This window comes from Aquarana catesbeiana, linkage group LG03 (assembly GCF_042186555.1).
Source record: "Aquarana catesbeiana isolate 2022-GZ linkage group LG03, ASM4218655v1, whole genome shotgun sequence".
Classification (NCBI taxonomy): domain Eukaryota; kingdom Metazoa; phylum Chordata; class Amphibia; order Anura; family Ranidae; genus Aquarana; species Aquarana catesbeiana.
This window is the reverse complement of record NC_133326.1, coordinates 654,510,974-654,532,735: the sequence shown is the minus strand read 5'-3', so window position 1 is coordinate 654,532,735 and position 21,762 is coordinate 654,510,974. Positions and strand designations below refer to the sequence as shown.

At 41.8% G+C, this 21,762-nt stretch overlaps 1 protein-coding gene across 1 annotated transcript; it reads left to right on the top strand.

Moving 5' to 3' along the window:
* Window positions 1-477: 477 nt before the first annotated feature.
* On the top strand, window positions 478-17,486 carry BEST2 (bestrophin 2). Its single transcript, XM_073622717.1, has 9 exons — window positions 478-642; window positions 6,890-6,984; window positions 7,993-8,226; window positions 10,023-10,177; window positions 12,261-12,338; window positions 13,245-13,397; window positions 13,521-13,601; window positions 16,085-16,239; window positions 16,616-17,486. Exons 1-9 carry the CDS (start codon window positions 491-493, stop codon window positions 17,016-17,018), a joined length of 1,506 nt encoding a protein of 501 aa, XP_073478818.1. The 5' UTR covers window positions 478-490; the 3' UTR covers window positions 17,019-17,486.
* Window positions 17,487-21,762: the final 4,276 nt, after the last annotated feature.

The window sequence follows — 21,762 nt, the reverse complement described above, 5'->3', positions numbered from 1 at the left end:
GCTGCACAGTGAGCAGCGACGGACCTGTCATCTGACTGCTCAGCGGGGATCAGCGGAGCGATCCCCGCTGAGCAAGCGGATGTTCACGGGGCGGATCATCACGGATCCGCCCCGTGTGAAAGGACCCTAACCCAGCTCCCGAGTGTCTTATTCCCCCTGTAATATCTTATTACAATAACCCAGCTCCTGAGTGTCTTATTACCCCTGTAATATCTTATTATAGTAACCCAGCTCCTGAGTGTCTTATTACCCCTGTAATATCTTATTACAGTAACCCAGCTCCTGAGTGTCTTATTACCCCTGTAATATCTTATTACAATAACCCGGCTCCTGAGTGTCTTATTACCCCTGTAACATCATAGTACAGTAGCCTAGCCTCTGTCTGATTTTTTTTTTTTTTTTTTTATTATTATTTATTTATTTATTTTTGATGATGTTTTTTTATTCTTCTCTTTTCAGGTTCCTGTGTTGTGCCGCGTAGCTGGGTGTCATGACGGTCACATATACAGCACGGGTGGCAAATGCACGATTTGGTGGGTTCTATAAGCTCCTGCTACTATGGAGAGGCAGCATTTATAAGCTATTGTACAAAGAGTTTCTGGCCTTTTTTCTCATGTATCTGACCCTCAGTATTACATACAGGTACGTTGGGTTCAGTCCTTTGGTAGGGGGGAGTTACAGCATGAGTTAGATTAACAGAATATGAACTACTTGCATATCATTGTACTCACACTTGAGAATAGTGGGGAGTTAAATTAAAATTTCTATTGCGGCTCATTACCTTGCATGACTTTAGCCCTGTACACACGATCCAGAATATTGTACAAAAAATACCGCTTTCGAAGCAGTCATGCGATAATCTGACCGTTGGTACACAGCATTTGTCTGAAATTTTCCAAAGGGAAAAACGAAAAATTTTCTCCTATGATACCAGATAGTTAGTTAGTTTTTTGTTTAATCAGTACAGTTTTTGTCCGAAAATACAATACAAATACATTACATCACTTCTGGAGTTTTATTCTGTCGTACAGGGATTTATGTACTTTAGTAACCTATTAGTTTTCAATCCAAAGACATACAAAAAAAAACCCGACGATCATTGTCCGATAATCTCATCGTGTGTACCAGGCTTAACACATATATTGCCTTTTGCGGTTTGTGCCTCACACACACATAAGACCATTTAAAGTAAATTCAGGCAATACAATTAAAAAATGTGTGATGAAGCGATACATAGGCAGAAGTTACCTTAAAGCGTATGTTAACCCATTGTGTTACCTGTGTGTTAAATATGTTAACCCAAAAAAAAAAAAAAAAGGATCCCGCTCCTTTTTAAAGCATGTTATATGACACAGTGCTTGTCCTGTGTCATTTGGACCCCTGGAACATCTAAGGAAAAAAAAAAAAACCCCGGCTGATCCTGCCAGTTTCTCCCCATCCCTGATGAGGATGGCTGCTGAGCCCTGACAGCGTGGTCAGTTTGCATCCCGCCGCAGCCCTACTGTCTCTGCTCTTGTGTGACGTCGTTCCCCCCCCCCCCCGCACACATTAATTGGTTGCTAGAGATTGCTGTACAGTAATACTGCTCACTGATTGGTTGCTGGAGGTTACAGCACATCATCTCCTCACTGCAGGGGAGCATGATATACATATGAATGCCACCTTTTTATTTACATATCAATGCCGCCGGCCGCAGCTATTTACTTAGTAATGCCGCCGCTATTTACATATGAATGCCGGTTATTTACATGTAAACATAGGGTCTGCAGGTGAGTCATCTGTACACAACAATACGGCAGAGCTGGGCAGCATTAGTACCAGCACTTCACACTGAGATATCGGGACACAGCGCAGGACTAAAACTTAAAGGGAGGAATTTAAACTGGGATAGTAGGCAAGTATGAGGTAGCTGCTTTGGGCCCCACAAAAATGACAGGGCCCAGGGCAGCTGCCCCTTTTGCCTTGCCTTAAAGATGGGGATATATACAGTGGGGCAAAAAAAGTATTTAGTCAGCCACCAATTGTGCAAGTTCTCCCACTTAAAAAGATGAGAGGCCTGTAATTGTCATCATAGGTATACCTCAACTATGAGAGACAAAATGTGGAAACAAATCCAGACAATCACATTGTCTGTCTGATTTTTGAAAGAATTTATTTGCAAATTATGGTGGAAAATAAGTATTTTGTCAATATCAAAAGTTCATCTCAATACTTTGACCTCTGTCATTGCCAACAAAGGATATATAACAAACGTTTTCTGTAAGTCTTCACAAGGTTGTCACACACTGTTGCCGGTATGTTGGCCCATTCCTCCATGCAGATCTCCTCTAGAGCAATGATGTTTTGGGGCTGTCGCTGGGCAACACGGACTTTCAACTCCCTCCAAAGGTTTTCTATGGGGTTGAGATCTGGAGACTGGCTAGGCCACTCCAGGACCTTGAAATGCTTCTTACGAAGCCACTCCTTCGTTGCCCGGGCGGTGTGTTTGGGATCATTGTCATGCTGAATGACCCAGCCACATTTCATCTCCAATGCCCGTGCTGATGGGAGGAGGTTTGCACTCAAAATCTCAGGATACATGGCCCCATTCATTCTTTCATGTACACGGATCAGTCGTCCTGTACCCTTTGCAGAGAAACAGCCCCAAAGCATGATGTTGCCACCCCCATGCTTCACAGTAGGTATGGTGTTCTTTGGTTGCAACTCAGCATTCTCTCTCCTCTAAACACGACGAGTTGTGTTTCTACCAAACAGTTCTACTTTGGTTTCATCTGACCATATGACATTCTCCCAATCCTCTTCTGGATCATCTAAATTCTCTCTAGCAAACCTCAGACGGGCCCGGACATGTACTGGCTTAAGCAGGGGGACACGTCTGGCACTGCAGGATCTGAGTCCCTGGCGGCATAGTGTGTTACTGATGGTAGCCTTTGTTACGTTGGTTCCAGCTCTCTGCAGGTCATTCACTAGGTCCCCCCGTGAGGTTCTGGGATTTTTGCTCACCGTTTTTGTGATTATTTTGACCCCACGGGGTGAGATCTTACGTGGAACCCCAGATCGAGGGAGATTATCAGTGGTCTTGTATGTCTTCCATTTTCTAATTATTGCTCCCACAGTTGATTTTTTTCACACTAAGCTGCTTGCCTATTGCAGATTCAGTCTTCCCAGCCTGGTGCAGGTCTACAATTTTGTTTCTGGTGTCCTTCGACAGCTCTTTGGTCTTCACCATAGTGGAGTTTGGAGTGTGACTGTTTGAGGTTGTGGACAGGTGTCTTTTATACTGATAACAAGTTCAAACAGGTGCCATTAATACAGGTAATGAGTGGAGGACAGAGGAGCCTCTTAAAGAAGAAGATACAGGTCTGTGAGAGCCAGAAATCTTGCTTGTTTGTAGGTGACCAAATACTTATTTTCCACCATAATTTGCAAATAAATTCTTTAAAAAAATCAGACAATGTGATTATCTGGATTTGTTTCCACATTTTGTCTCTCATAGTTGAGGTATACCTATGATGACAATTACAGGCCTCTCATCTTTTTAAGTGGGAGAACTTGCACAATTGGTGGCTGACTAAATACTCTTTTGCCCCACTGTGTGTGTGTGTGTGTGTGTGTGTGTGTGTGTGTGTGTGTGTGTGTGTGTGTGTGTGTGTATATATATATATATATATATTCTACTGTGGGGATGGAAAGTATTCAGACCCCCTTAAATTTTTCACTCTTTGTTATATTGCAGCCATTTGCTAAAATCATTTAAGTTAATTTTTTTCCTCATTAATGTACACACAGCACCCCATATTAACAGAAAAACACAGAATTGTTGACGTTTTTGCAGATTTATTAAAAAAGAAAAACTGAAATATCACATGGTCCTAAGTATTCAGACCCTTTGCTCAGTATTTAGTAGAAGCACCCTTTTGATCTAATACAGCCATGAGTCTTTTTGGGAAAGTTTTTCACACCTGGATTTGGGGATCCTCTGCAGATCCTCTCCAGTTCTGTCAGGCTGGAGGGTAAACGTTGGTGGACAGCCATTTTTAGGTCTACCCAGAGATGCTCAATTGGGTTTAAGTCAGGGCTCTGGCTGGGCCATTCAAGAACAGTCACGGAGTTGTTGTGAAACCACTTCTTCGTTATTTTAGCTGTATGCTTAGGGTCATTGTCTTGTTGGAAGGTAAACCTTCGGCCCAATCTGAGATCCTGAGTACTCTGGAGAAGGTTTTCGTCCAGGATATCCCTGTACTTGGCCGCATTCATCTTTCCCTCGATTGCAACCAGTCGTCCTGTCCCTGCAGCTGAAAAACACCCCCACAGCATGATGCTGCCACCACCATGCTTCACTGTTGGGACTGTATTGGACAGGTGATGAGCAGTGCCTGTTTTTTTCCCACACATACCGCTTAGAATTAAGGCCAAAAAGTTCTCTTGGTCTCATCAGACCAAAGAATCTTATTTCTCACCATCTTGGAGTCCTTCAGGTGTTTTTTTTTTAGTAAACTCCATGCGGGCTTTCATGTGTCTTGCACTGAGGAGAGGATTCCGTCGGGCCACTCTGCCATAAAGCCCCGACTGGTGGAGGGCTGCAGTGATGGTTGACTTTCTCCCATCTCCCAACTGCATCTCTGGAGCTCAGCCACAGTGATCTTTGGGTTCTTCTTTACCTCTCTCACCAAGGCTTTTCTCCCTCGATAGCTCAGTTTGGCCGGACGGCCAGCTCTAGGAAGGGTTCTGGTCGTCCCAAACCTCTTCCATTTAAAGGATTATGGAGGCCACTGTGCTCTTAGGAACCTTAAGTGCAGCAGAAATTTTTTTGTAAACCTTGGCCAGATCTGTGTCTTGCCACAATTCTGTCTCTGAGCTCTCCAGGCTGTTCCTTTTGACCTCATGATTCTCATTTGCTCTGACATGCACTGTGAGCTGTAAGGTCTTATATAGACAGGTGTGTGGCTTTCCTAATCAAGTCCAATCAGTATAATCAAACACAGCTGGACTCAAATGAAGGTGTAGAACCATCTCAAGGATGATCAGAAGAAATGGACAGCACCTGAGTTAAATATATGAGTGTCACAGCAAAGGGTCTGAATACTTAGGACCATGTGATATTTCAGTTTTTCTTTTTTAAGAAATCTGCAAAAATGTCAACAATTCTGTGTTTTTCTGTCAATATGGGGTGCTGTGTGTACATTAATGAGGAAATAAACTTAAATGATTTTAGCAAATGGATGCAATATAACAAAGAGTGAAAAATTTTAAGGAGGTCTGAATACTTTCCGTCCCCACTGTGTATATAATATAGCTCATCTCTGAGTGCTGATCAGCGGGGGAATCTCAGCCTCTCCCGCTGCATTTGTGAGACGGGGAGAGGAGAGATGCGCTGCATCACCTGACCGCTGATCAGCTCTCAGATGAGGTATATATGGCTGTTTTTTTTTTTTTTTAAATACAGCACCACACACAAGGGAACATTTTAGAAGACAGAGCTGATTATATAAAGTAAATCATGTGGGTTGACAAACCCTTTAAGTGAAAAGGTATAGCAGCTACAGTTCTAGGCAAATCCCACATTTTCAAATGAATTGTCCTCCTTAGCCTCCCTATTGTTATGTAAATGTGACCTTCAGCCTTTTCATCAAGATGGAGGCATAAGAAGTGGGGGAAGACTGCAGGGCCAGGCATGACATCCAAGACAAGGAAGATTTGCATAGAACTACAGCTGCCTGTATCTACAGATCTACTGATCATTTTGAAAAATCTCACAGCTTCAAGAATATCTAAACCTAAAACCAAAAATGTAATCTATTACATCTCACCAGTTCTTAGGTAAGGTGGCCTTGTTGGTTTTTTTCACCTGGTGATCCTGCCAGTAACACATTTCTTGTCCTAGGGCAGGGGTCTCCAAACTTTCTAAACAAAGAGCCAGTTTATTGTCCTTCAGACTTTAGGGGGCCAGACTGTCACCAGTGGGAGGAGAAAATGCCTCAGTGTCAATGGGGTGGAAAAAAATTGCATAGTGCCTGTGGTCATTAGGAGGAATAATGGCCCATCATTGGTATTAGTGGGAGGAGAAGTATCCCATTGTTTTCATTGGAAGAAATAGTGCCTAATTCCTTATCTTGAGGGGAAAAGTGCCCCATTGTTGGTGTCGGTGAGAAAAAAAATGCATGATTGTTTGCTGTGGGAGGAAGTATACCCCATTATTGGTGTCGGTGAAAGGAATGGTGCCTCACTGCAGTGGGAAGAATGGTGCCCCAACAGTGACCATGCTCACTCAACCTCTCTATCTAGAGAGGAGACGCAATACGGCACAAACCTGCGACCGCACATATGTGAACCTGGCCTTGTATATTCTCCCAAGAGCCAGCAGACTGCTTGCATCAGGGCTGAGGGCTCATGAGAGGAGCCTAAACCTCATCTTTACCAGCAAAGAATTGTTAAAATTTCCCTTTTTCTTTGGCAGTGATGTTTATTAAAAATTTTCCCTTTTTTCAAGCAAATTTTTATCATAAAGACATTTAAATTGTCCAGGTTTGTTGCAAAGAACATGCAAAAATATCCACGCTCGACTGAGGTGTACATAAAGTACATCTATAGCCAAAAAGGAGGCAAAGGGAAATCTCAGTGACAGCTGTTCAGATGACAAATGACTTTTTGGGAGATTTCCTGTTGCAGCCCCAGGATACGAAGTAAAGGGACAGATGGCAGAAACAAATGCCACAGGGGTTTAGCCTTATTGGCATTTATCCAACATTAAAAAAATAAATAAAAGCGTATGTCTTTCCATTAACTCTTGTATTTGTTGAATAGTTGGGGATGTAGGAATTCGAAACACGTGTCAAGAAGGATGTTGATCTCTCAGCCCACTATGATCTGGTTCTGTTCCCTTCCACAGGTTCCTACTCAATGAGAATCAGAAACGCAGCTTTGAAAAAGTGTCAATTTACTGCAACAACTACGCCAATCTCATCCCTGTTTCCTTCGTGCTGGGTAAGAGACTTCTGCAATTTCCTACAATTCCTTTTAACACACACACACACACAACACACACACACAAGTGCCAAGTTCTGTGCTACAATAGCAGCCAAATAGGTTACTAAACTAGGGGGGGGGGGCGCAGGTGTCACTGAGGCCAGAGTATCCACACCGGCCAATTCCTAGGATGCTGGTGGCTGGGCCGCACAGCGTCATTGCTTGTTGGGGAACAGGTGCCGTCTGCAGTATGACAAACTGTTGTATGGTCCAGTCATCTCCATCCTAGCAACCAGTGACTGCGTTTCAGCTGCCAACGCCTTGGCAACCAATAATTCACAGCCATGCAATAACATTGGTTGCCTCAGGTGTTCAGTTAACCTATGCATGCTCCCACTTCCAGTTGTTTAAACTCCCGTGTGTCCAGAAGAAATGTAATATATTGCAATTGCTAGTCCTTAGATGCAGTGGCTACATTTGTGTGTGTTTTTGTGTTTTTTTTTTTTTTTTTTTTTTCTTTTTTCTTTAAATTTTTCAGACCGAGGTGGAGTTCTTATCCAATCTACACCTTTAGGCTACTCTTAGCTGCTTTGCTGAAAAAGACCATGGTTCACAGGGCTTAGTAGTTGAAGCTTGGATTAAAAATTCACAGTTGAAAGAGTCAGAGGAGTGACTAAAACCCCCATCCCCACAACTGCATACAGAGATTCAATTAGAAGAGAGCGAGAGAGACTGAAAGCAAACAGTTTCTGCTTTTTCTCTTTCGCAACCCATAATGCCTAATACAGGGTGCTGTGGGTGAACTGATTTTAGATACCCAGTACTATCTATCTTAAACATCAGCTTAAAAATGAGTGTGAAAACAAAAAGAAAATTCACCTAATACTGTTATAGTTTCATAAAAGCCTTAGAGGCCCGTTTTTTAATATTGTGTGTGTGTGTTTGTTTGTTTTTTTTTTTTTTTTTAATTCTCGCCCATTAGGCCTTCTCTTCATCCCCTGACCCTCTTGTTCTTGTGTCCTGCAGGTTTCTATGTCACCCTGGTTGTGAACAGGTGGTGGAACCAGTACCTGTGCATGCCAATGCCAGACCGCGTCATGTGTGCCATCACTGCTACAGTACACGGTTCGGATGAGCGGGGGAGGATGTACCGGCGAACGCTCATGCGTTATTGTAGCCTGTCTGGATTACTCATCTTGCGATCTGTCAGCACAGCGGCCTTTAAGAGGTTCCCAACTATAGACCATGTTGTAGAGGCCGGTGAGCTCTTACTTGTTAATATGTACTGAGTATATTTGCTTTCTGCTCTGTGACCATGCCTAGAAATCCGTAGGTGATGGGTAGCTATGTGATATAGGCCTTTGGGCATGAACAGAACACGCATGGTTGATATACAATATATGCAAAAGCCATAACAATTGTACAGTGCCAATGTGCTTATCTAGATTGCCGGAGGAGTCTACGAATGTTCCTGTGCAATTATTGTCTTTCTCATGGTGTGGTATTTGGAAAGCTACAGACCCCTACCTCTCATGTGACAGTGCTTGGGCTTGGTAAGATGTCTCTCAAGAACTGTGTGCATGCAGGAAGGAATGGGGTTGGGTACTCATTCTCACCATACCCAGGTTTATTGGTACTGTGGGTGGGTTTGTCGTGGAATTGCTACGTATGCATATGATGTGCTGTGTGATCAACTTGAGATAACCAATATGAAGCCTGTCCTGCCCACCACATGGATACTATTTATATTGCCATTGCACTCTTCCCTGGGAGAAGTTTAGGGTAAGAGGGTGCTACAATAACCACCAGCTGCTTAACTGCTAACAACATTAAAGTGATTGTAAACAATCGCCGTGTAAAACAACTAATTTAGTTTAGTTTAAAATAGAAATGAAAGACAAAACATTTCTGTATTTATAAAAAAAAAAAAAAAATCAAAATTTTTTTTTTTTCTTCCCTTTTATTTTTTATTTTCCCTCTGTTCTCAGTTGCATAAGAGCACAACAGTACTCTGATCTTCCCAGTGAAAGGCTGTGCAGGGGGGGGGGGGGGGGGGTGTCATGACAAGTCTTATTAGAGGAGAGCAGGCTGAGTTCCCAGCACATCTAGAGAACTGACCACGCTGTACTCTCCTGTTTAGTGTGGTCAGTTGTTAATAGGAAAGCAGAGGGATGGACAGGAACACCAGGGATTTCACACAAAGGAAGCAAATACAAAGAGAACAGGATGCCCTTTCATACAAGTACATGAAACAGCAGGCACATAGCAGGAATATGAAATGTTGGGGTAACAAACCCTTTGAAAAAAATATATTTTTTTACTGTAAGCGCGGCAAGGATGTGGAATTTCCTTTCCACAGGCGGTGGTCTCAGCGGGGGGCATCGATAGTTTCAAGAAACTATTAGATAATCACCTGAACGACCGCAACATACAGGGATATACAATGTAATACTGACATATAATCACACACATAGGTTGGACTTGATGGACTTGTGTCCTTTTTTTTTTTTTTTTCCTCGCTTACTATGTAACTATATGTCGCTAGTATACCATAGATCCTTCTCATATAGTCCAGGTATTTATTAAAGCAATCACATCACAAGTGCAGCATTTCGGGAGTCACACAGGACCCCTTGCTAGGCATGTGATCATTACATGGCTGACAAGGAAGTCCTGCATGGCCCCTAAAAGTGACACTTGCACTATTTCACTTTTATTTTCACTTTTTGGTAACTTAAACAGATATCTGAGCTATATGATCTGGATCAATGGTGTGCTGGTGACATATATTCTCCTCCGCCACAGGGTGACACAGACAGGGGGAGATATGTGACATAGAGCCTGTACCTCCATTTACAGGGTGTCATTGACGGGGAGCTATGTGACATGGAGTCTGTCCCTCCTACCACAGGGTGACACAGAGAGGAAGAGCTATGTGACATGGAGTCTGTCCCTTACATTACAGGGTGACAGTGATAAGAGGGGCTATGGGTCTTGGGAGTCTGTCTGGTGTTCAGGAGGATGTAATAATAATAATGGTAATAATGTCTTTCCAGGGTTTATGACTCGCTTTGAACGGAAGAAGTTTGAGAATCTGCGCTCGTCCTATAATAAATACTGGGTTCCGTGTGTTTGGTTCTGCAGTCTGGCCGGTCAGGCCCGGAATGAGGGGCGAATTCGCGATGAACAGGCCTATAAGATGCTCATAGAGGTGAGAGGGTGGGAGAGGCTCTTCAGGCTTTTATTGAGAATTAAATAAACACATTTACAGTTTCAATTGTAATTTACATTAACTGCCAGGCAAATAAAATAAGCAGCATCTAATGACACATTTGGGGGTTGATTTACTAAAGGCAAATCCACTCTGCACTATAAGTGCACTTGGAAGTGCAGTCGCTGTAGACCTGAGGCAAATATTTGAAATGAGGGCAAACTGCTGATTTTATCATCCAATCATGTGAGAGCTAAAATGCTGTTTTTTATTTTCCTCGCATGTCCCCCTCAGATCTACAGTGACTGCACTTTCAAGTGCACTTGTAGTGCAAAGTGGATTTTCCTTAAGTAAATAACCCCCTATTGTCTCTAGGTCTGTATTACCAGCTTCCTAGAACTGTCACCATACCCTTCAGACTATTTGTAGAGCATAGTGCCAGAATATTGAATGCTATTAGGACCTCGTGCTGTGTACCTTCATATAAATGTCTGAGAGGATAGCTGTGTTCTTGGAAAAACTTGTTCACATCATAATAGGGACTGCATTTAAAGTGTATGACGGGGCAAAAACATGCAGTTCATCTCTGCAACACATACACATTTCCCCATGTTAAATTCCTTTAAATAACCCGCAAGAACAGAAAACGACTTTCTGATCTGCTAGACATGAACTCTGCTACTAATTTTCTGTTGTGTTCTCACAAATTACAGGATCTCCCATGTCCTCAATACAGAGGCTAAAGCTGGCCATAGACTTCTTCTTCTTTTTTTTTTTTTTTTCTTCTGTTTTTTTTCTTTTTTATTTATTTATGTATTTTTTATTAATCGATCAGTCTACTGGCTGATTGAAAAAATGAAATGCCTGTGACCAGCCATTTTTTTTTTTTTTTTTTTTTGTTCAGCCAGCAGTGGATGGAGGAATCGCCCCCCCCCGCCAGTACATTGTATTACGACAGCGGCTATGGCCACCCTAATTTCGTATCCCCCAATACACTATATTACCAAAAGTATTGGGACACCTACCTTTTATACACACAAACTTTATTGGCGTCTTAGTCCATAAGGTTCAATATTGAGTTGGCCCTCCCTTTGCAGCTATAACAGCTTCCACTATTCTGGGAAGGCTGTCCACAAGGTTCAGGAGTGTGTCTATGGGAATGTTTCACCATTCTTCCAGAAGCGCATTTGTGAGGTCAGGCACTGATTTTCGGATGAGAAGGCCTGGCTCAGTCTCCGCTCTAATTCATCCCAAAGGTGTTCTATCGAGTGGAGTTCAGGGCTCTGTGCAGGCCAGTCAAGTTCCTCCACCCCAAACTTGCTCATCCATGTCTTTATGCACCTTGCTTTGTGCACTGGTCCAAATCATTTGGTGGAGGAGGGATTATGGTGTGGGGTTGCTTTTCAGGGGTTGGGCTTGGCCCCTTAGTTGCAGTGAAGGGAACTCTTAAGGCATCAGCATACCAAGACTTTTTTGGACAATTTCATTTTTTTTTTTTTTTACTCTTTTTGAGATAACCCTGGAAGTGAGCGCTGGACGTAGGATAGCTCAGAATTTCTGACAAGATCAAACAAATACATTAAATTAAATGATTTCAATAGTTTATTCAAGAGACCTGGAAGAGAGCAACAAGAAAGAGAAATTAATGGGGTGCCATTATTGGCAGTGTACATGTGCAGCATGTTACCATGCATTAAAATAAATACACATGAATGCATCTGCTGCAGTGTGAACCAGCCCTTTTTAAAGGAAAAGTTCACAAACCTCACATACCCAACCCCCCTCCCACAGATGCACACTTACCTTCTCCAATAATGGCAACCTCCTGCCTGGTCTTCAACCCTGCCGGTGAACATATAGTGCTGGATTGCCCATGCCAGCGCAGTAACATTCTATAGAATGGGGGGGGGGGGGCAGTTTGGTGTATTTAGTGGGTGAAGAATTAATTTTTTTTGGGGAACACCTAAATGAAAAAAAAATTAACACAAACTGCTTGGGGCTATTTTGCTACATTAATTATTTTTTATTTAAACATCTAATGGTTACTTTGTAGAGTATCTCAGCAACTATTTTGTTTCTATAGGAGTTAAATGCTTTCCGTGGAAACTGTGGTATGCTCTTCCACTATGACTGGATAAGTGTCCCCCTGGTGTACACCCAGGTAAGATACTTTGTGTCAGTGTGTTGTTGTTCTGGAACCCTCAAATCCTAATCCTTTGTTATTCTCGGACCACCAACTCTAAATCTATTGTTCTTATGGAAACCCCAAATCAAAACTTCAAGAGTGACCTCATTCCAGGATCACCCAAGTGTAGTATACCATTGTCCTCCTAGGACAGCAAAGAGATGTAATTGACAGTAAAATTAAAGGGTCAGCTGGGTCCAAAGCTGATCTTTCAGTGTTTGGTAAATGCCGGAGAGTTAAAACCAACAGACACTTTTCTTTCTATTGGGAACTGTATTGGTGAGATTTCTGCACCGAATTCCCGGCTCTGCATACTGGCTCTGTCTATTATGAGTGGTGCCCACTCTGCCTCCCAGACTTTTTATTGTGGAATATTTATTATTCTAGATTATTTATATTGTATATAACGTAGAATGCTTTAAAAGAAGCGGGAAAACACAAAACTCTGGGGGGGCGGGGCAGGGATAGAGTATGGAATGATGACCGGACCTTGATATTCAGCCCATTAGATGCCATCTAAAATATCAGTCTTGGGCGGACTGACACATTTACGTGCATATCAAATAATCCGTGATCCCATTCTTTTTTGATTATTGAATATTAATTATTGATACACATATGTGAAAAGGTAGATTGGAATTTATGAACACTTTAATTTTGCACTTTATAATATTACACATTTTTTTTAGTAGTTTAGTTTTAGGTCAAATGGGCTTTAAGAATAAACTTGTTTGAAATATTTTATTAATTTTGCACCAGTTTATTTATATTTTTTTCCAAATTACACTGTAATAAAAATACCCAATATAAAAACGCATAGAATATACTCCACTTTCATATTTAAATTTCTATTTTTGTTCTATTCTCTCTCTCTGACCTCAGGTAGTAACGATTGCCGTATACAGCTATTTTCTCACCTGTCTGATTGGACGTCAGTTTCTGGATACGTCCCAGGGGTACCCGGGCCACGACCTGGACCTCTATGTCCCCGTCTTCACCCTCCTTCAGTTCTTTTTCTATACCGGCTGGCTGAAGGTACGAGACCCCAAATAGATCATAGTCATACAAAAGGATTTCTCTTCTAAACTGTTGTGTATTGGCTTTAGCAGAGTTGTTTCTTGAATCATTTAAACATTAATTGGCTTCCTTCCTCTTAAGGTGGGAGAGCAGCTGATTAATCCATTTGGTGAGGATGACGACGACTTTGAAACCAATTTCCTAATTGACCGGAATTTCCAGGTACAGAATATTTCTGGGTTGTGTTAGTTGTATCGTGTGTGTTGTGTGTGGTTTGTTTTTTTTTTTTTTGTTAAATTTAGGCACTCATGTTCAGAAAAGTGAAATCACCCAAAAAAGGCTGAATTAAAAATAGTTGGTGGAGCTGTTGTGTTTTTTTTTATTTTTTTATTTTTTTTCATTTTTAGCATGCCTTGATTTTCCTCCTTAAACTGCAAAGGCAGCTTTATGGATATCTACACATGCCATGCCTGCAGTGCTTATACCCCCTGTTGCATTCAGGAGGCAGAACTGCTACCGAATGCAAACCATTGAAGTGAATGAGGCCGTGCCGCAACTGACAGCCAATCCATTAGGCTCATGGATGCAATACAGTATAACCATTGAAAAGAACTGTTCAGTTGTCCAAAAAAAAAAAAAAACAAGCATTCAGGAGTTAAGGCTGTCCATTGCGGATTGGTTTTTCAGAGGGCAATGCAGATATAAACTAAGAAGTAATGAGTCAACAATAAGTGAATTTAATCAAGCTTGGGACAAACCTAGATCCATGTTCAGACAAAAAGGTAAAAATAAAAAAAGAACAGACTCGATGGATCACTTGGTCTTTCTTCTGTCACTCTTCAATGTTTCTGTTACTAGACTAGACTCTGTTACTTACTAGACTACTGGCAGGGCCGGTAGTCTAGTAAGTGAGGACTCCATCGGCAGCCCACAACCTCGAGTGTTGGAGGTAAGAGGAGAGGAGGAATAAAGTAGGTAAAAGTGCTTTTTAATGCTACCGTAGATAAAAAAACATATCTGCGGGGTAGCTTTAAAGCCTAACTGCAGCCAGTCTTCTTCCTTCTTCTTTTTTTTTTTTTTTTTTTTTTTTTTTTTTTTAAGCTTTTTGTATAGTTTGGGGAAGAGTTAAGCCGTCCATACATGGTCCCTGCTGAACCAGCAGAGATTCAATCCATATATGGGAGGCTGGTTGTAACCAAGTTAAGAGATAAAATACAATATCCTGAGAAATGGAGTGGCGTTCAATGGTTAAATGGTATGTGGAAAAATAATGATGCTGCGCAATTGAGATATTTTGCTCTTCTGGGGCTTTTCAGTCAATGTTATAATATATAGCTTCAGCAGTCAGTTAAAAGGAGAGCATACTACAGTTTTGTTGTTATTTTATGTGTATTTCCTATTGATAAGCTGGAGAAATATTGCCTACATAGCAATTAGGCACTTTAAGTGTACTTCCAAGAAAACATGGGAAGCTTTCATTAAAAAAATAAATATAAAATAAAATACATACAGTATATATCATAAAAGTATTAATTGCAACATAGATAATACATCCATAAAATATGCACAATATAAATCAAGAAAAGTACATAAAATTGCTTATAGCAATAAAGCCCATTTTAGTTGGCATGTTTTGCGGATCCACCGCTTCCTCAGGACATTGGTCAAACATCAAGGTTAGTCCATCTATGAGAGAAATAATACAGTTTTAGTACATTGATAGGTATGTGTACAGCTAAAGACCTCAAATATTCATATGCGTATCATGCTATAGTTTTAGTGGGCACACACTCTCTATATTACCAGCAGTATTGGGACGCCTGCCTTTACACGCACATGAACTTTAATAGCATCCCAGTCTTAGTCCGTAGGGTTCAATATTGAGTTGGCCCACCCTTTGCAGCTATAACAGCTTCAACTCTTCTGGGAAGGCTGTCCACAAGGTTTAGGAGTGTGTCTATGGGAATGTTTGATGATTCTTCCAGAAGAGCATTTGTGAGGTCAGGCACTGATGTTGGACGAGAAGGCCTGGTTCGCAGTCTCTGCTCTAATTCATCCCAAAGGCGTTCTATCGGGTTGAGGTCAGGAGTCTGTGCAGGCCAGTCCAGTTCCTTCACCCCAAACTCGGTCATCCATGTCTTTATGGACCTAATGTTGGAACAGGAAATTGCCACCCTAAACTGTTCTCACAAAGTTGGGAGCATCAAATTGTCCAAAATGTCTTGATATGCTGACCCCTTAAGAGTTCCCTTCACTGGAACTAAGGGGCCAAGTCCAACCCCTGAAAAACAACCCCACACCATAATCCCCCTCCACCAAATGATTTAAACCAGTGCACAAAGCAAGGTCCATAAAGACATGGATGAGCGAGTTTGGGGTGGAGGAACTTGATTACCCTGCACAGTCCTGACCTCAACCCAATAGAACACCTTTGGGATGAATTAGAGTGGAGAGTGTGCGTATGTATGTATGTGTTTATTGTATCTTTACATACTGGTAAAGGCTATTATCAGAGCATTGCAGCCAAATGTGAAGATTAGACTCTTCAAGGGCCACTATGAGAACAAAACCATGTCATAAAGCCTAGTCATTAGCTTGTTTTAATTGGCTGGCCATGTTGTCTCAGATGTGTCACAGAGAATGGGATTGGGTTTTGTTTTTTGTAAATGTTATTTCCCGAGTGTGACCTCCTGCTCTCTTTCTAGGTGTCCATGATGGCAGTTGATGAGATGTATGATGATGTTCCTGTTTTGGTGAAGGATCGATACTGGAATGATTCAGATCCTCGTCCACCATACACAGCAGCTACCTTATTCCAGAAGTACCTACCTTCCTTCCAGGGATCCACATTTGACATGGCGTAAGTATCGCCCACCTCTCATTTCGTTTTGCTATATCACAGCTGAAATCCTTGCCTTTCCTGAAGAAAATGCTCCTTCTTGTGCTGCTTAACATAATGGGGAACCCCTACATATTTTATCATATGATCTCTGCTGAAGGGAAGGCTCAGCCAGTCAGAACTCTGATCCTTCCCCTCATCACAAGACCAAATCACAAGGCCTTTGTTTTATGTGAGCAGTGTTGGGGGGGACAGGGGAGCAGCAAGTTCTTCAGAAATTGTAGGCCTTTCAACTCGTGTTACTATTTATTATTCTTTGAAAGCAACTTTGTGTTAGCACCACTTTAAAATGATTGGTGATCTCTAGATGAAATGTATCCTTTTATTTGTCAATTAGGCTCGCCAAGGAGGACATGCAGTTCCAACAGCTCTCAGAAATAGAGGAAATGAATGAAGAGACTATATCCTCCCAATTTCCGTTGCTGAGCCGACTCTTGCAAAGTGTGGGTGCTTCTCCGCTGGCCTCATCTGCTGCTCTCAGTGCGACATTTCTACCACCTGGCAGTCGCTCATCAATTATCAAAAGGTCAACCAATAACACGTGGGGATCTTCTAATAGCTTGTACCAGGAGAACCCTCAGGATCAACTCCCCGAGCCACTGGCACAAGCGGATGAAGGACAACCCAGTACCCCATTGTTTCATATTGAATCACAGCAATTCTTTGTTCCTTCTAAAGAGGCAGCGCCTTCATTGGTAGACACCATCCAGGCCTCCCAAGATGGGGAAACCACTGCTTGATGATGCGTTTCTTCCAACCGCCCAGCAGTTTAGGGTAGATGTTGTCAGGCTGAACCACATTCTTATAAATCTGGTGATGAGAGTTCTCAGCTCTGCGTAGCATTTACAGACATTACCCTTGTGTTTCCTGTTAGCCTGGACTGTTCAGTTATGAACCCATTTAAAGATTACCAGTTTGGGGTGGACTAACCCTTTATGTGATACTGCCAAACCTTTAACCCCCTCCCCCCACCCTTCCGGAGTCACACCCACATTTTTCATGCTTATGTTTTTTCGATGTTTTCAGGTCAGTCATGTGATAAACAGGGTCCTTTTTCACTTCTTCTTCAGTGTTGGGTAGTCTACAATGATGCAGAGACCATTGCTGTCGTAAATGATGCTCATGCTATTCTCTGCGTAGTTGTACTCTAAGTACAGAAAACAGTGGTGTTGCCCCTTCAAGGAGCAGGTGCATGACACCTTGCAGTCAGAGGGTGTGGGTTGAGTGATCCTAGGTGGTGTTTAACCTAGAGGAGAACCGGAACTTGATTACAGAGCGGGCAGTCTTTAAGGGACCGCAGCAGATAGGAGGCGAGTATTGCAAGAGCTACTTCTAATTTTAGAACAGTGTGGGCACTGAGATCTATCTCTAAATAAACCCTGGAGTTGGACATTGAAGATATCGAGCTAAACTAACAAAAAAAGTAGAAATAGCTGCCTGCACACACTTTTATTTATTTTGCGGGTTGTCAAACACTGTAAACAGGGGACACTCAAAATGGAAGGAGTGGCTTCCAGCTCAGAAAGTCGTAGCTGTAGAACACCAACTTGCAATATGAGCTTTTCTATTGGTTGCAGAGTTCTAGGGCACTGCAGGAGGGATGTCTGTGTCCAACTTTGGAACTGGATACTGTCATTTGCAAATTGATAGTCCCTTATTCGGAAACACCACAACGCCTTGAAAGATATCTACATTTGGTTGGTTAATTCAACTTTGATAACTTTTGATCGATGTATAATTTTACATTTAGTGCACCGGCCACCCATCAGTATTAAATGCAACCAATACGAGGGCTGCACAAAATATTCACCCTATGCATTTACTAAGAACGCACAACTTTGAAGGTGTAGACTTTAGTTTCAGGTCAGTGGGATTACTTGGGGGTTGTTTTACTAAAACTGGAGAACGTAAAATCTGGTGCAGCTGTGCATGGTAGCCAATCAGCTTCTAACTTCAGCTTGTTCAATTTAAGTTTTGACAAAAAAAAAACTGGAAGCTGATTGGTTTCTATGCAGAGCTACACCAGATTCTGCACTCTCCAGTTTTAGTAAATCAACCCCTTAATTCTTTGATGTGGGCAGCTTAGCAAGTGATTTGTGCATTGTGAACAAAACAAGTGCTCTTCAATATATGAACAAATTGGATATGTGAGACTTTGTATGTAATCTAGGGACAGATGGTATGGACTTTATAAAAGTAAGAAAAAAGTTAAAAAACTGCCCTGTGACACCATAGTGATATTACACTGTCAACTGATCAACACGCTACTTTTTGCATTAAGTGTTGTGTCAGTCACACAAATGTGCCAAATAGATGTTTCTCGATCTGAAACCTAATATGTAAATTTACTGTCTTTTGTTGACGTCAACCCTTGCCTAAAACTTTTTTTTTTTTTTTTATGCTGTGAAAGGGTTAGCACCTCGGTCACCCTTTTTATTGCCATATCTCAGTGCAGGGGTTTCTCTGCACTTCCTATTTTTAACAGTTGTGTCTGACAGGAAGTGAGAAAAATCTCAACGGGGACACAGACAGCATTTTATACCTGCCAAAAGTGCTAACCCTTCCATTTTTTTAATTCTATCTGGATAATGCCAAGAAAGATGAGATCTCAATGATGTCTCTTTTTTTGTCTTTACACATTTTTATAAAGCTTCAATACGAATGCCAACATTTTCATGTAACTTTAGACTCTGCTTTGCAGTTTAGGATTTTGTATAGTTTTGTAATATTGAATAAGAAAACATTTTTGATATTACCACGTTGACTGTATGTGTGCGTTTTTTGTTTTTTTTATACTCTGAATTTCAATAAACTTGAACAATAATTATAAGAGATTCTAGAGAATGAAAGGATGGGAGCATTGCTCATAGCTACCAGATATTTTCTTTTTAATCACAAACCAGTGATACAGCAGTATCCCAGTTCCTATGGGTAACACTATCATAGGACGCCAGTTAGCATTGTCCATTAGGCACAGTGGTGTCAGCTGTGTAATCTTATTTGCACATCGGCCTCTTAACTAAGCCTACAGAAGTCATGGTTGGAATTGGTGATGGGCCAAACACCCCCCTCGGTTCGCACCAGAACATCTTGAACAGGGAAAAAGTTCTTCCAAACATGTGAACTCTTTTAAAGTCAATGGGACACGAACATGAAAAATCAAAAGTCCTAACTTTTAAAGGCTTCTATGCAAGTTATTGCCATAAAAAGTGTATGGGGACCTGTGTACTGGTCTGGGGAACACGAATGAATGCAAAAAAAATGTTTTTTAAAACTATTGTTTTTAAAGGATCAGTGATTTTAATGATGCTCTAAAGTGAAACCATAAAAACAGAAAAAATCCTTTAACTATCATGCCTGGGGGGGTCCCCTTAGTCTGTAAAGTGACATATCTGTATGATGTATAGAGCCTGCTGCAGCAATACTCAAATTTCTAAAGGACAAGATGTCATTTAAACTTGATTGCAGCTGTAATGTATTACTGGGAGGATACATTTTATTTATTTTTTCTCATTTTTAACAGCAGGGCCTATCCCTGCGCCAAGCAAGAGTAACTGTGAGATGTTACAGTGTTCAGGCATCACCAGGGACAGGCAAAGTTAAGTTTTGGGCCAAGTATAAGTTTTGGTCTGAACATCGCCCATTCAGGTACTCGCCTAACACCCCAACTTTCTGGGCACTTAGCGGGATGTTCACCCGCCGAGCGCACAGTCAATAGGTTGTTAAGGCTTCCCCAAACTTATTCTCACCCCAAACCGTTCATCCATCCCTAGTGGTGCCTGAACACTGTAACCCCTCACAGTTACTCTTGCTGGGTGCAGGAATGGGCCCTGCTGTTAAAAATTAAAATACAAATGATAAAGTGCAGCGCTAGGTTATGCACAAAATGACCTTATGTATGAATAACATGCGTCAATAAAGTGAAAATGTGCGATAGTATACACAACCAAAAAAAAAAAATATGGAGCAATGCAAATGTGCAATTCTATTCAATTAATGTGCAATGAAACCAACAACAAAATGCATATAAGAAAATGCACAGATGTGCAATATAAGTGCAAAAATACAGAGCTGATATAAAAAATGTTCATGTGTAGCTGAAATCCAATGAAGGTGATCTCAAGCACAATATGGAACGTAGACCAAGTGCTTGACACCGTGATATCCGTCACCTCATTAGGATAAAAGACTTATCAGAGAGCCTGCGACCTCCCTTAACTCAGGGGGGTCAAACAGCGCTTAGTAGGATCGAGGATCCACCGATGAAAAAAGAGGGGAAAAACTCCAAATAGTGTAGAATGTCTCTTAAGGCGTTTTGTTGGTAAAATAGCTGCAATGCTGCATACATAAGAGACTGGAAAAATAGTTCCTTGCAAGTAAAAAACCCATACAGATCCGTAAAATCAAATTTGCGCATGCGCAGAACGTGTATGCACAGCGTCCCCCGTAGCGTGTTTAAAAATTAAAAAAATTTAAATTACATACACCTGTCAAACAGGTGCAGAACAATTGGGCCTTGGGTGTTGGTGGTGCCCTAAACATAAAACATTGTTGGAAGCTTACATAATCAAGATTTGGGAATAGCATATGCAGTCTTCAAGTGATCCCAGATCCCTAGCAAATTCAATCAGTTACATCAGCATCAGGTGCTTGATAGCTGCTGTTAAAACAGAACTGATTCATTTTGATAAATGTTAGCCTGTCAACGGAGTCTTTGGATAGACGCACTCTTTTATCCATCACAAAATCTCCAGCAGAACTGAATGTAGTAGCTCGATTATATATTGAGCAAGTTCTGGCCAGTGGTCCATCCTCAAGACCCAGTGGATGCTCAGCTTGAAAGGTCTCCAAGTCTGCTCTTGCCTGTAGATAATCCTGCAACATATGATGCAGATGCTGTGGATGGTTGCTTAACTGCCCTGGGCGCTGAGGACTAAAGAATTGTTTAAAGGCATCGGTCAGCTGGCTGCCTTCTCCACCGCTCTTCCTTTGACCGAACGAAGCCTCAGAAAAGAAACGCATTGTCCAGGTAATGGTAACCTCACAGTGTCTGGAAAGGTGTTACACAAATTTTTCTTCAAGGCGTCTTCAATTTGCTTCATTCTCTGCTCCCTCTGCGAATGCAGGATGCGCTCTACAACTTTACTCTTGTAACGTAGATCAAGAAGAGTTGCCAACTGGCAATGATCATTCCTTGATGCCAGAAATCCTTGAATCTATTCGCAGGCTTTGCAGAATCTGGGAGCCAATGCAGCGTAAGTTTGAGGAGGCGTGAGATTCTGAGTCCTCTGGGTCACGAAGGATGACATTGTCAGGAACTACCTTCTCCTAGCCATGTACAACTCCTGGGGTTTCTGGGGACTGAAAGCTATCCCTTGAAGACTGCTGTATGTTATCCTCTACATCCATTCTGCCACAATCCTCCTCCTGTGTGTTTTGTGGCCCCGCAGGATTGGTATCTGCATAAAGGGGGCCTTGAGAGGA